We start from the raw sequence: 16371 nt of genomic DNA on the forward strand, positions 1-16371 counted from the left end.
GTTAACAGATTCTATAGACCCCTCACATCCTTTCCAAAATAGACAAACAAGTGCATGTTGGAGGAAATGTGGAGAGGGGTCAGCAAACCATACACATAGTGAATAGTGTACACAGTGCCCTCTCTTGGATAACCTTTGGAGGGAGATATTTGATTTACTTGATAATATATTTTGTTTTCAACTACCCAGGGACCCATTGCTGAACATCTTTGGGACAATCCCAGAAGCAGTGATGAGCAGGAAAAAGATACACTTACTGCATATACTAATAACACTGAACTCGCTTAAAAAAAAAAAAAAAAAAAAAAAAAAGATCCTCCAACCTATGACACATGGCAGTCAGTAGTTAAAGGAATTTACACAATGGAAAAAATAACGTTCATGTTGAGATTGCAAAATGCAGAATTCACAGACCAATGGTCCCCTTGGCTAGAAGTGATGGATGAGGCATGGAGCTAGGCATGCTTGGGAAACTTTTGTGTTTCATCACTTTAGCTTTCTGGTGCTGTGTTGGGTAATTGCAGCTATTAAATGTCAGTGTTTGGGTTTTTGTATTAATTTTGGTATGTATCATTTTTTTTTTGGGGGGGGGGGGTAATGGTTTTATAAACACACTGTTTCTGAATGGCACAGTCCCATACATAGAAGTGATGAGTTGATAAGGGGGCGGAGGGCAGCGAATGAGGGTAGAGATGTAGATGTGCATATGGTTAATTGGTTCTGATGGACTCCAGAATCTAAATGTCAATCTGGGCACTGCTTAGCAGCCTAGGCCACTGTGCAATGAAGTCCCGTTCCTATTGGTTTGGTGCTATTTAACCATCCGCAAGTACTGTGGTGAAGTTCGAGTTACTAGGACTACTATGCTACGCTATGAGCTAGGTTGTCAGGTTTGTCAAGGCTTTACGCAATGTAGTAGCGCGACGAGGTGAGTGAGAACTTACCTTAATAATAAGGTAAGTTAAGGTAAGTTATTATTATCAGTGAGATCAGTATGTGTTGAAGAGGTCTCTTCTCTTCATAGAAGTTTGTCAGTATCTGACAAAGAGCCTCAGCAACGGGGAGGTGTGCCCCTCGTTCTAGGCTTTCCCCCCCCGATACGGTGGCTCCTATCCTAAAAATTCTAACGCTGTTCTCTCTCAAGGGACATTGATTAGTATTTCTAACATATTAGAGAATTATTAGAAAGCAAGGAGCCTTACCGAAATGTAGTTGAAGAAGCCTTGGATAAGTGAAGTAAAAAGGACCGAAAAGATGACAAGTTTCTATGTTTCAATACATCAAAATGATCTACTTAGTTTTATTCAGCACAATAAGCAAAACACAATATCTCAAAAGGGAGTAAAAAAATGACTTAGACTTCTGTTCCTTGTTAAAACGAGCAAATAAAAATCTGCTGAAAAAAAGATAATCAGCTCTCCTGAGAGTTACATCTTCTTTAATACAGCGGGAGCTGAGACAGGTTCTTCACTATATTTGGCCCATCAGCAATCTACACAATATACATTTTTAATTCAAAGCATTTAATTGGATATTGGAACATGCATACAATGTATACATAAGTGGGTACCAAAAATGCTGTTATAAAACTACATGAAGTGTGCATGCACAGAGAATGTGGTCTGTGTAAGCCAATATCCTGTTTTCTGAGAATCTATACGGATGAGTCATTGCTGGAGAACAGTGGAGAGTACCGTTATACCAGTCTGTTATCTCTGACAAATTTAACCACAGTACATCACACACCTGTATCTAAGCAACAGCTCTCAAGTAGCTTTTCAGTCTGTGGAACAAAGCGGAGCCCTTCTCACTCTTTCTCTCCTCGTTCTCTTGGGTAGGGAGCTTGAGCAGAATGCACTTTTGACCTTTTATCTCACCTAACAGAGTGAATGACAACAGAGTTGAGTATAAATAGTTGGTGGGTTTGGGGAAGTGGTGTAAAATTGGGAGGAGAGGAACAGGGAAGTAAAGGAAGTTGAATTTCTATTTAGTAGACAGAAAATGATAGTAATAGGTGACTATTTTGATGATCGATTACCACTTTTCAAACAAAAATCCCCAAACATTCTCTGTCCCAGAGATGCTGGATTTTTGAGGCTGAGACTGATTTTAAAAGACAGATTACTTAATAGTAATTCTTACTTGCAGCCCTAGATACATTTTTTTTCTCAGCTGGGGTGAAACTCTTGCAAAAGTCTACAACTATTGCACAGACTCACAGCTGCTGTTAGTGTACAAGCAGCAGATCTAATCTGTACTTAGTACTGAATAAAAGATGTTTCGCAGCGTGCATCCAGCTTACACAAGGCAAGGTGTCAAAGAATATGGTTGACAAGGAAAGGTCTACTCCACAAGATTACAATCCTTCTGCTGCACTCATGACAGACTAAAATTTGCTGAGAAAACTGGTCAAGAAGAAAACTAGAGAAAGCCAACTGACCCATTGTTACACTGCATGTGAATTCCGTGAGAGGGAGGAAAAAGGAAGGATGGGAAGGCCTTACACGATTTTCTAAGCTTTTGTTTGCATACCTCTCCCTCTGTCTGCATAAACAGCCTCCCCTCAGAGGAGTAAATCAACCATTTAACAAGGTTCTGACAAATGCTGCCATTTGTCTGAATAAACTAGTAGTTTCAAGATTACATCAGCCTTTAACTACATGAAGAGAAACAGGGGTAAAAAAAACAAACAAACAAAAAACCCCACACTTTTAGTACGTTTAACCTTTCAATGACACATTCCTTTCTCTATTCCAATGGAATTTAAACAAACGTAACATATTACGTGAATTTCCATGTGTGTTTGGAACTCCTGAACTTCAACTTGACCCAGTTCACGCCTCACAACTCTTTCCACATCTGGACAAAACGGGACAACGATTCAGGAAATAAATCAGTCGAATGAAAGTGATGACTGGAAATAAGTGGAAATAAATGAATGAGTGGACATGAGGATTATGAAGACTGGGAAGGGAAATGAACAAAAACAGGAAGATGGAGATCATGTCACCATTTCCTCTTCGTGTGCATCTCTTATACTGTTGGCTACTGCGGCTGCAGAACAGTACTAAACTAATAAAATGTTCCCAGCCTACGTTTTCACACAGAACAAAGACTAAAACCTGAAAGCCTGAGTCAAAGACTGGGCTGTGTGACCTGTGAGAGCAGCTGAAATACTGGTTATCATTTGATGTATTTCTTTTTTTGTTGTGTCTTGTATGTTATATATTTTACAAATGTTTTCAAACTAAGGGGTTAATGTTAGTCTGTCATTCAATGGCTGCTCTACATATCAACCTGCTGTGTCTATCTTTAAGCTGACTGTTGGCAGGCTACTCTCGTTAAAAGTTTATGTTGTTGAATTTCTGTCTGAGCCAGTGGTAAGACAAATCATACTTATTTAGATTTCTACATCTTGATCTGACAAATCTTTAGATGATTTATTTTCAACTAAATGAAATAGTAATGTTACTGTGTTATTCTGACATGTTTGTGAAGAAATCCTTCTCCTACGCTCGTTGAACTCTTGAACTCGTTTTTATCTAAAGGGCTATTTGCTGGACTTAAGGTTTAGCTACAGATATCTTCGTCTTAAGCCTACTGCCTTAGAAAATGTGTGGTTCATGAGCAACCTCAACTGAACTAATTTTGAAGGATTGACCAACCATAAGGTCTCTGTGAGATCATCTGTGACCATACCGGTTTGTAAGAAGGGGTAAGAGTTTGTGGAAGTGTACATTTAGGGATGTGACTGTTTTTAACCTTACTTCTGGAGATGTACAAAGCTGACCGGTTTGTGTTTGCAATCTTTAGAGAAAGGACCGCCTGAACAACATGCTTTCTATTAAAAAATACAAGACAATTGTATTTTTGTATTCAGACATTTGTATAATTTTTACTGATTGTATAATGGATTGTACAGTGTTTACAACTGCTTCAACAATTAACAATGTTTAAGGCTCTCTCTTATGTCTTTGTGTGTTCTTGAGTGAACCATGAAAAGATTTCCACAACAGACCATAGAGTAAACATACTTCCTCTCCTCAGCAAAGATGCATCCAGCCGGTTCTGTGAAACTCCACGTAGACAGGATGTGTGAAAAACACAGAGAATGACTGAGGTCTACTTAATAGACACGTACACAGGGAGCAGGTTTAAAAACTATCCCATTTCCTCTTGTACTATGTCTCCTACAAACCCTGTCCCATCTAAAACAACACCGCTCTAACGACAAGCTCTAACACACACACACACACACACACACACACACTGACTTCCATATGCCAGCTTTATTCACATGTGTGCGTCTGAATTCAAAACACACAATCACGAGTGAAGAGGGCACGAAGGGCACAGGCGGTCACTGCACGATGGAAAATTCACATGGCGCTCTGAGACCCGGCTGGTGCCGATACCGGTTCCCTGACCAGAATCACAGGAAAACCACACAGGAAACCGTTTCACACAACAGGACCGCAATGCTTCCTCCAAAAAAACAGAAAGTAACCAAATCTCTGCTGCATGCACACTCCACTCCCTCTACACCCTTGAAAACACCCAATCTGGGACACACTGTGTTTATTTTCCCCACCCAATAGCCATGTAATCAAGCTTTCTGTTCAAAACCAACAGAGAACAAACAAACGAGAAATAGCCCTACAACAAAAAGAGAAACACAAAGCTGTTATCAGAGGCATGACTGCTAACATTGTGCGTATTGTAAACTTTCAGGACTTAAATCAATCCAACAGAAAAATACACTTGGCTTGTGCGGCAAACATTTGGCTCGCAACCCAATGTCTCAGACTGTCAGTGAGGAAAGCGTGCACTGAGAGCATCAACATCAAAGATAAAGCAGACGCCATAGACGGGATGTGCAGACTACAACACATTGACCAGACACTGGAATGACCGGATGAGTAATGCACCATTACAGTTAAAGGATAAAAGAGTCATTTCAAGGATAGAGAGGAAAAGAACAGTGTTTTTAGATCACAAACTTTATACTTTTGTGAGACTGGCCTGTTGACTTACATGTAACTTACAAGTTAGGTAATAAGAACTTAATCATTAGCAATATATCACTAGTTAACCAATTAACCAATTTCCTCTTGTGTGACATGCTACCACTTAACCAGTAGACTTTACTCAACACTGGTTGGGATCCTACTAGTGAAAGTAGAGTCCCCGTCTACTTAACACTGTTGTGCTCATTGTTATTTCACTTGGAAGGGGGAAAGTTTCTTTGTGCTCACCTTCAATCACCGTTAAAGGCCTATTTGTTACATCACAAGTAGTTTGGAGCCAATCGTGGTCCAGTATGTGTCATACGTAAGCGTGATGTGGAAACTTGAAGCCTCCAGTGCTCAAACATTGAGGATGGTCACAGTGACCCTACATCACAGGTTATAGCTTTGGTGAGGACATGAGTTTTAAAAAGTGATTTTTCCTTATTGGACGGTTTTATTTGAGCATTTTTGGCCTGAAGACAAACTGATTTTTTTTTCTTTCTCATCCATTTAATCATCTTGTGACTCCTCTAGTTTCTCTTGACCACCAGGTTGGGAAACCACTGCCATACACTATGCGGAGTGAATTACTAATAAGCTTTATCTCAAAACTGAGAAAAAGTCCATGTCATTATGAACAGTAATGGCAAACAAATAACAGATTCTGATATTCAAATAAAATATGGTGCTGAAATGATGTGCTATTAAGCTACCATACCTGTACATAGCTGAATACAAGACTGGTTGCCTACAATAGTTGATAACATTTTATTCTTTAGTTGTTAAAATAAATCCCAAAATTGATTTTATTAATAAAAATGTCATCTTCCAACAATGATAATATTTTTCTGGGCATATTTAATTGACAACCGAGCACAGGATGTAACTGATACTGGCCCTGGGGTAGATTGATGACATCTTCATCGCTTAGTGGATAAATTAGTTAATGGGCTAGTCTTCTATAAACTTCATACTTCCTTTAAGTGGACTTGTGTCGTATCAAGAAAGCAGACCAAGACTGAATGTTTGGTTTGTTATCGGTTCATTCCATCCATTAAACCTCCAAACTCCACTCCTCTCAATTTCTCCATCCATCACCTTGAGGGTTGGGTGTTTTCCTCGAGCACAGGGACAGCTTAGGGCCACTTCTGTATATACACGTGTGTATGTGTGTGTGTGTGGACATGCAAGAATTGTTTATGTGCCTGTGTGATCACATGTCCACTTATCTAACAGTAATGTCTCAAAAGCAAAATGAAAGCCAGATGTTGCAAGAAGCAGAGTTATGTTATACGTTGTCACACCCAAATGAACGTTTCCTTAGGACAGTTGTATAAATCTGGATCAGATGTCCTCTGGACTGAGAGCTCCACCTGTCCTCTGCACACTGCTAAACTGCTATTAAGATTAAGAGCCAGGAAAAAGGTCAATCTATCATCCTTTTTTAAAAGCTCTCAGTGGAGCACTCTTTCTCCCTCTTTCTTGTCTCTGACAGCAGAGGTAGAGGCAGGTCTAGTGCACATTTTCCACTTTTCTGTGGATTGCCAACCTATTTATTCTACAAGATATGTGTCAGAGGAAAATCGGTTGAGCAGGATAACAACTATTTAAGTGTGGTTATGTGCATCTCTCACCTCGAGGGTTTGCATCAGCGTGGGCTTGATGGCGTCTTTCATTAACACCGCCAGCGCCCCACTCACACCCTGAAAGGGAGGAAGAAAACATGAGTGTGGTGGTTGGAAATAAGGATAGGTTATCAGGACTGTGACAAAAATTAAACCTCACCAATACCAACAATTGATACTGATCTTAAGAATGGTCAAATGGCTTTCCTAAAATATGCCTTGTCAGCAATCTTTACACACCAACACATACATACAGCGTACACACAGTCATACACTCATTTCCACTGGGCTGGCCCAGAGGTGTGGTGATGTTTTTGCATCCTGGCTAATAAGAAAGACTTATGTAACTTTATATGGGAGCCTCCTCTACGACTCTGAAACAACACAGGCTACAGTCCTCAGTGGGAAACCAGAGCCAGCTGACCCTGTTGGATGGATCTGCTGAGAGGTGCTAAAACTCTGTTTAACTACTTCTTCTAACACGGTGCATATCTAAAAGGGGTTTTGTCATTACATTTGTTATTCTGTAAAGCACAACTATCTTCAAAAAGTGATTTAACACATTCTTATGGCCAGTTAAAACTGGAATTCACTCAATACTTTTGCTGTCAAAATGCTGAGATGTAGCAATGATAAACTGAGATTATCTGGGTTAAAATTCCCACACTCCTTGAATGAAAAGACCACACAGTAACACACACCAGGTCCTCTGCTGTGACAGGCTGTCCAGAGCGGCTGGTCCCCACCACCATGCGCGCCAGTCTGTTTTTCATGTCCTCCAGGCTGTCTGCCAGAGCCAGGATGGCCATGATCTCGCTGGCCACTGCGATGTCGAACCCAGTCTGGAGTGTGAGAAAATACATACCAAGTATAAACCACAAAGGCAACAAACAGAAGTTTTTGGTCAGTGGCAACTGCAACTACTGGATCTAAAAAAAATGACGATTTACCAGCAATGAAACAGACAAAAAGAAATTCTGTAGTTTTCTGGTTGTAATGGTTTGAAATCCTGTGAATGTTTCTGACTTTCTTTCTTTCTTAATAGTTTCTGACTGCTCAGTAAAGAACAGACATGGTTTGTAGGAAGGTAGCTTTGAGAGTAAATGAAATAAAAGAGTAACAAAGCATCACCAGCTTTATCTTAATGGGAAAGAGGATACATGTCTAAGGGATATGGCCTTGTTTTAGAATGATGCCTTTGGAGACAAAATAAAACAAATCTGTTTATTTTCTGATGTGACTTTCTGTATTGATTTATGTCAAATTAACTGAAAGACAAAGAGACGGACACAAGAAAGAATAAGTAAGTGAGGGCTACCCACAGGGAAGTGTACAGAAAACCACAGAAGTCTCTATTCCACATCATGGAAAAAAAGAAACATAACTTAAACCACATTAATCCACCAAGGAACACAACATTTCTATTCCCACTCCCAGTGATAATACCCAGAGGGGCTATAGTGTATCCAGTACTGGAGGAAGGTGGAGGACAGAGGAATGAAAGGGAAACAGAATGGATGAACTGATGGCGGTAAATGTAAGCATATGCTGAACCAGCTCAGGGGCTACTCCAGGTGTGTGTGTGTGTGTGTGTGTGTGTGTGTGTATGTGGGTGGATGGGTGGGTCATTTTTCTCCTTCTTAAAACATTTGCTTTCACTTAAGCCTGCTTGCTTCCCATTGAGGTGAAGTGTTTATTTACAGGATTTCATTTAGCTGTCATTACTACAGACATGTGGGTGAAATACATCTGGGGTTTGTCATGGGCAGAGGAGATGGGAAAGCAAGGGAATGTGTGTGTCTGTGTGTGTACATCAGAAAAAGAATTTAAAAAAAAAAAGATTGGGCTGGTGAGTGAGGTTACACTGTACAAGTGCCTAAAAACACAGGGATCATTTTAGTGATACAATGCATTGCAAAAGATGCCCACCAGCAAAGCCAGTAACAACAGTGTTTGTGATACTCTAGACTGAATGAATAAATATTTGTAATGAACAGGAATGTAACATATTTATGACAACTAGTGCTGTAGATGCCACAGTCCGAAAATACATTTGTTCATAAAAACAAATAAAGCAAGCCGGTGGCTGAAAAATATTTAAAAAGAGGATTGTTAGGGCACGCTGCATACCTCTCTGATCTGTCCTTTTTCGGTGTTTGCTTGTCCTACTGTGATCTTCCTCAAAAAACGGTCGTTTGTATCAACCACTGAAAAACAAAGACAAAAAGTTCAATTCCCTGCAAAATTTATTTTTCATAAAATCTACTACTTTGTGCATGAAAATGTCATCAGATATTATAACAGACAAGAACCATAAACTTTGAATAAAACTTGATCTGATACCTCAGACACACAGAAGATGTATGCATTTACAGCCTGAGCCTGACAGACCAAATCCATTTCCACACATTGTTAAATAAATACAAAACGCACATACACACACATGCACACACCGAACACCCAATAACTGACGGGAAGAGAGATTCTTATCTCTTACTGTGAGTAGGTGTTGACACCCTGAAAGTGCTTACGTGATGGAGGATATGCTATGTAAAAGCTTACTTACTCAGCACTTGGCCTGTTCTCTAATAATGTGGCTAGAAATCGGTTATGTGGCTATGCTGTTGTTACAATCAGCCTGGAAACCACGTTAATCAAACGTTATCCTGATGTTGCTTTGATGTAATGAAAGGAGAAGTAAAAACATGTCTTGTTACATGAACACAAAAGACACACAGTCACACCCACATAACATTAGGTGGTAAATCTGTTTTTAATCTCCAGGGTTTGTGTCTTAAGAATGCCCTCTGGAGCCACTGGACTAAATACCACATCAGTCATAGCAGCAGCTGCCTGGTTGTTCTCACTGACAACTTTAAACCAACACAACTACCACTGAGGTAGCTATCCCCACTCCTACTCATACTCATTTATTATCCTGTGACTGATGGCTGCAACACTTCTACATAAAATGTGTTAATTCAATGTAAACATGAGGACCAGGAAGTTTTGTCATGGCCAATTTTCATTAAAGAGAAGTTTCTGCAGTCAGTACTAATTTTAGAATTCACTATATCAAAAAGGAAAATACACTTAATTCGAGATTTCATGTGACATTGTTTAGTCATGGAATAATTAGATACTTCTTTCATGTAAATTAGATTTGTGTGATAGCCATGATGTTGCTTTTGATAGAGTATGTCTCCGTGCTGCTTACAAAAGATCATACCGGGTGTTCTGTGTCAAGCACCACCATTTGATTGTCAATGGAAAACTGTCAGCAAGAAATATGAAATAACAACATAAAATATCATGCTCTCAACCAACACAGTGCCAGCTCTAAAATGTCAGTCAACAGCTTCAAGGGGAAATTCAGTTCTGTTCCAAATTTCAGTTTGACTTTAAAATAAATCATTACCCCACTCAAAACATCTGTCAGTTAATCAGTGGTTAACACTGCTAACTCCATATAACCACTTCAGTAAACATCACACTGCCTGGTAAAGTCAGTGATGTTTCCTGCATACCACCAGCATCAAGGTGAAACGCTTAAAGAAATTGATACTTGATTCAACATCATCTTCGCTGTAGTTTGAACATGTGTAAAGTTGCAGATGAAGCTTCAGGATGCTTGTTTCATGTAAAAAAAAAAAAAAAAGGCTTTAAAATGTATCAAAAAAGCTTTAAAATGTTTCTGCTGCTCACTCACCCATTCACACACACACACACACACTAACACACCAATGGCAGCAAGCTACCACACAGAATGCTGGCGTGGGGTTCAGTATCTTGCCTGAGGACACTTCGACATGCGGACAGGAGGAGACAGGGATTGAACCACTGACCTTCTGATTAGTGGACGACCCGCCCTACCTCCTAAGCCACAGCAGCAACAGCAGAAGAGGAATGACAACCCACTGACCCAATAATTAAAGTACATGATATATTTCAGACATACAAACTGTCTGGTTTTAGTTTGATTAGCAGAGACAGTAATAGATATAAATATTGAAATTCAGTTATATTCCCCTTCAGTGTTTGTCGGCCAGGCTGAATGTAAAAGTTTCAACCAGAAATAATGTGCAGAGTGAATTCCTATAATTCTAGAGATACCTCTCTGCCAGGTGATCTGGGAAGGGTCAAGGTCAAGACGGACAAAGGTGCTGACTTCCTGTGGTGTGAGAGATGCGGGGTCTATTTTATTGATGCCAAGACGCTGGAATCAAAAGAGAGAAAAAAAAGATTAGAGGATCCTCTGTAAGGGTTTCAGGGAAGTAATGGTTGCAATTTTTGGCTTTGGTTCAAATGTGTCCACATTTTGGTCCCATCTGTGCACCTACTGCTGGATACAATCATTTATCTTATATTTTGTGAATATTTGACAACTTATATTACAAGTGATACTTTTCTTGCTATTTCCACATTAGCTGGACGCACAGTATTAAAGCAGCTGTAAAAGAAAAAGCAATTAAAAGACTATGAAGCAATCAACTAACTGTCAGGTTCAAAGGGTTTACTATGAGTGCTCTTCTTAAAAAAAAAAAAAACACACAGCTTTTTATCTCTCACTCTACAAATTATGACCAATAAATATTTTATAGTCCTTTTAACTTCTCATCCTGGAGCCCCTCATACAACAGGACAGACAAACACTGAGTTGACTTCTGTCCCAACTTCACCCTTCTATCTCTGTAACATCTGCCATATGCATATTATCTGTTAACACTTGATATCAGGCATTCTTTATCAACACTACATAACACAGCATAACTCACAGTCATATAAACAGATAGGAGCTTCATAAGATATAAGTATTTGGAGATGAGGACAAAGTGATGAATCAGTGGGGACATTTTAAAAAACAGGCTCACTGAGGTCCCCTAGTGGATGAAAGTGTCCTTTTTACAAGAGCTCAACAACAATCCTGAGGGCCGGTTACTGTTGTTGACACTAGTGACTCTGGCACTGCAGTGTTTAGACTTACACGTAGCCTGGCGATCTGGATGGGTGAAAATCTTCTGATTCCATTCACTGAAGGGACAAGTCTATTGAACAGGGCCTTAGAGGTATAAGACAAAAAAAAATATGATTATGTGTGTATATGCATATAAATTACAATTCATACACAGTTGCATACTGCAATTTTAATTTCTGCAATTATAACCAGAATATCAAGATATAAGCATAGCTGACATTTAATTTAGAAAGTAACTTAGTAAAGAAGATTAAGTGTGCAGTAACACATTTCATAATTTACTTTTCTCATATAACTGAGAAAAATTTAGTGCAAAGTAAAAAGGACAAACATGTCTAAACAACAGTTTGGTGGTTTACAAAGTGTGGTGTCAGAATTACTTTGCAGACTCATCATATGGTCACCTTGTCTGATTGGGTCGCCTCATGAAGCATCCTGGCATCGATGGCCGCTGCCACCAGGTTATTGGCTGCGGTGATGGCATGAATGTCACCAGTCAGATGGAGGTTGAACTGAAGTGCAAGTGAAGGTTCAGACAGAAAAGAGGAAGAACAAACAGAGACGGCAGGAAAGTGAAGGAGAAGTGATTAAACACAAGACAAATATACACCTATTCAGTAATGTGGTGGTACACAGTGTGGGTTTGGCTGTCCCCGCTGAGAAACCATTTCCTAACCATGGGGGTTAAGAGTTCAGTATAACATGATTTATGTGGATTATAACAATACTGTAATCTTCCCACAGCTTTGACTTTGTCACCTAGGTCTTTAAAATATTATGACAAATATTCTTTCTGTTTGGCATGAGCCCTTCAATCAAAAGGAAACAAAACATTTTATTTTTCTTTAAAGATCCATGTATAACACACACACACACACACACACACACACACACACACACACACACACACACACACACTTTTCTTTCTGATTACTTTTATAAAAAATGTTCTAAACTGGGCAATAGAGCTAATTTGAGTGCATACTGCCAAATGAATGGAGCCTGTCTAGACGTAGAGACAGCTCCTTGTAAGCAAGTAGCTTGGCAGGAATCACAGTGCGGGCACAGAGACAATCAGGTGGGCCTAGCCTGTCCAAAACCAAGACCAGTCATACTTAATAAATTCTGAACTGCTTCTAAATTGGTTTACTTCTGATGATTACAGCAGGAGACAACGGGGCTTGGTGTTGAACATTTAAATTATTTCATTATAGTCCAATGATTCAGTCAGTTCTCATTATTGAGAGAACCATGTGCTAAGTCACATGCTGCTGAATTAGCAGCCACGTACGTGTCGTTAATACTTGGCACTTGTTGAGGAGAAACTGGCACAGGAGTGAGTTAGATGTCTGGGTTGAGAATGATGGCTGAACTTGAGCTGAATTCTCTTCCTCTTGCTCTTCATGATGTCTTTTTGTGAGAAACTTCAGCAAACTGCTTTGTTTCATCATGGTTTTTATCTTGACCTACGTTAAAAGCAGCTAGCTCAGTAGACTTCTGTTCCTCTGTGCAATGCATGAGCTGTAAACTGAGTAAAAGATGAGGGGTGCAAAATGCACTGCCACTCAAAAAAAAAAATCTGACCTATCATCGTCATCATATGGTGTACTCTAATTAGTCCTAAAAGGCTTTGCTAGTGCTGACCCGCGTTGTCCGGAAACAATGTTATGCCAAAAGAAGGCAGTCCTGCACAGTGAAAAGATGCAAAGCAACAGAATGAATATGAGCTTTCTACTGAAAAGAATATATTTGGATGTAACTCTTGTAATCACCAACATTTTCATTAGTCTGTGTCCAACACTGCATGCATGTGTGTATTTTTGTGCACTTCAGGTCTTTGAAGCTAACGCTAGTCCTGCTGGGGAGCACTGAGAGTCTGTCTGTGTGTCTTACCTCCTCCATGGGGATGACCTGGGCATATCCCCCTCCTGCAGCTCCCCCTAGGCACAAAGAAGAGGCAGCACAGTCAGAGGCAGACAACGGGACAGGGACACACAAAGGAGGGGTGCTGTGTGCTGGACTCTAAGTGAACCTCTCCACCCAGACACAAAATGTAGCAGGGTATGAAATGCTAGCCTCACGCTGACAAAAATAGCTTATCACAGTTACTTGATACATTCCAAACTGCTGCTTTGGTTGCTTGACTGGCCAAATCTCACTCAATGTATTCAATGGGAAGCAAAACAAAATTAGAAATTTCATACCAAAATAATATCCACCACTTAGAATTGAAATCAGTTGAAAGTAATGAAAATACAACTCCTTAAAGAATGTAAGTTGTTATTCATAGTAACGCTTTTCTAAGAAAATTGTTTTTTTGAGGATAACATTTAAATTTTTGAAATACAGAGCAACAAAATATCTTTATTCAGTATCTAAAAAAAGTTCTCATAATGCTTATCATCAAGATAAGAGTTTATTGTATTGGAGGCAAATTCACAGTGAAAGCACATTTTTCAGATAGGTCATGTCATGTACGGACCTAGGTATCAATTACTGACCTTTAACCCCAAAGGTGGGTCCCTGGGAAGGCTGTCGGAGACAGGCGAAGGAGTTGAGCTTAAGGTGGGCAGACAGTGCTTGGACTAAGCCGATTGTCACTGTGCTTTTACCTTCGCCAAGTGGGGTTGGAGTTATACTATAACAAGAGACATACACAAAATGTTTGAATTTTACATTTTTTTTGTTTATGTGCATTCATGTCATCACAATTAGTCTGAAGCCAAGCAATTGATACATATGAATTACAAACTAAACCATCAAACCACGAATCAAAAGGATCACTTAATTTACATCACAAACACCAGCATTAGGGAGCACTGAAGGAATAAATAATTAAGAAAAAAAGATTCAGTGAATCATTAAGTAAAACTCACCCAGCAACCAATATATATTTCCCATCAGGCTGTGTGTGGAGGCGGTCTAACAGGGAAAGGCGGACCTTTGCTTTGCTCCTGCCATAGGCTTCAAGCTCTTCTGGCAGCAAACCTATCTCCTCAGCCAGTTGGTCCACTGGCTTTGGCGTCTGGGCTCTGGAAATCTCTATGTCACTGACAAAGAAGAGAAAACATGACAAATCATTTATATACAGTTATTTCTAAAGGGTCACATATGTCTTTTACACAATAACATTCAACCCTGTTCACATAATTTTTATGATGTACATGCAACTTAGATTAGCAAGACACAAGAAAAGACTCTTGTGTACTTGCAGATTTAGCTTAATTTCTCATAGTCTATCACAGATTCAGAGTGTTTCTGACATAACTGCTCTATACCTTGGTACTGGTGTCAGGGGCTGCAGTTTGAGGCTGCGCAGCCGCCAGGGTCGGTACTGCTGCTCCTGGAGCCACAAACTGCTACTACGCACCACATTCTGGTAGACAAAAAGGAGAAACAGACGAAACAAGTTTGAGAACAGTGAAGGAAAAATACAGTAGCAACTGGGTCAACAAACAAGGTTGGTACATACTGAAATACAAATTGTTGCACCTGTATTCTGTAAGCCGCTGTGAGGTATCCCAACCCAGATTTTGAAGACATCTCAGTGGCATGTTCATCTAAGACAAAAAACAAAGGTTAATGCTCATGTTGACTAAAAACATGCATATCTATATTAAACAGCGGTCGGCCAGAATACAGAGTATAAGAAAAACAGAGGACACATGCTGTGAGTTACTTCCAGCCTACATACATTTAACCTCACATCCACAAGAGTTGTACTGCTTCCTAAGGCTGTCTTTACATGCTGGCTGTCTGAGCTGTTCACTGGTGAGAGCCAAACTCAATGGCGATACATCATTATATGATTTCTAAAGAAAAACTGTTACATTGGGGGAAAAAAGCCAACAGATTGGACTATTACCATATATGTCTGGAAGACCCATTCTCCATGTTTAAGCTTGTTGGTCAGTCTCACTTCATGCACTTTAAAAAGGTTAGCATCAAACAGGACTGAGGTTCAAATCATTTGTGTGGTGACAAAATTTAAAAGCAGCACACAATGCCAAAGGAAACAGAGCCACAAGGTAAAGTATCATCTGTATTTCACAACAAAAAACAATGACTTAAGCAAGTGCAGAGCAATTCTGTCAGTGATCATTTGTAAACGGCCTTATAATGACTATTCCAGTATTCCTCAATACCTGTCTCCAAGGTGGGCTCACAGCGGATGACAGCAGCCCCTGGCCTGACCCAGGTGGGTGGGATATCAATATTCTCTGTGCCTAATAGGACCACAGCATCAGCCTGCATCACCTGGGAAACGAAGAAAGTGGAAGAAATAAAGTAGAATATAAAATAGAAAAAAAATGAAAAATTCAAAAAAGAGGATTAATATAAAGGTTTAAGGAAAAGATGTGAAAAAGCATGAAAAAGAAAAGTGGGACTGATCAGAATTTTTTATAGCTTTCTCTTAGCATAAATGTCACAAGCTTTTTACCAGCTCTGTTACAACCGATCACATTTTATGACTTAGCATTTGAAAAAGCAGAAACTGACCCCATGTGGCCAGACAGTAAAACTGCACATAACTGAATAATGACAACAGGTGGTTGAGTCTACAGAGCACAGAAAGAGGATTAAGATTTTTCAGTTATAAACAATGCGGTGAGGCTCCCAAAACACACTCAAAGCCAAAAAAACAAACAAAAAACCCCCCTTCAAACTGACCATAAACACTTTGCTCCTTCAAGGACCAAACAACAAGCTTTTAACAGATACACATCAAATATGTTTTAGGAGAAGTGATGAGAGAAAAAAA

The 16371-nt window shown here is 39.6% G+C and overlaps 1 protein-coding gene across 2 annotated transcripts in view; it reads right to left on the reverse strand.

Annotated features, from left to right (window-relative positions):
• The window catches only part of mthfd1l (methylenetetrahydrofolate dehydrogenase (NADP+ dependent) 1 like), a 43651-nt gene that overhangs the window by 21832 nt on the left and 5448 nt on the right, over positions 1–16371 (reverse strand). For both annotated transcript variants that reach the window (XR_006407822.1, XM_044376994.1), the window contains exons 8-19: positions 15755–15866; positions 15102–15169; positions 14888–14985; positions 14486–14659; positions 14111–14247; positions 13503–13549; positions 12014–12121; positions 11619–11693; positions 10748–10850; positions 8765–8841; positions 7336–7476; positions 6644–6712 (exon numbers count right to left, since the gene is read on the reverse strand). Coding sequence is in view for 1 of the 2 variants with exons in the window: in XM_044376994.1 (XP_044232929.1) it covers positions 6644–6712; positions 7336–7476; positions 8765–8841; positions 10748–10850; positions 11619–11693; positions 12014–12121; positions 13503–13549; positions 14111–14247; positions 14486–14659; positions 14888–14985; positions 15102–15169; positions 15755–15866 (1209 nt within the window). In the remaining variant the exon portion in view is untranslated. The remainder of the gene's footprint in view (positions 1–6643; positions 6713–7335; positions 7477–8764; positions 8842–10747; positions 10851–11618; positions 11694–12013; positions 12122–13502; positions 13550–14110; positions 14248–14485; positions 14660–14887; positions 14986–15101; positions 15170–15754; positions 15867–16371) is intronic.

The sequence above is a fragment of the Thunnus albacares genome, chromosome 16 (assembly GCF_914725855.1).
Source record: "Thunnus albacares chromosome 16, fThuAlb1.1, whole genome shotgun sequence".
Lineage (NCBI taxonomy): Eukaryota > Metazoa > Chordata > Actinopteri > Scombriformes > Scombridae > Thunnus > Thunnus albacares.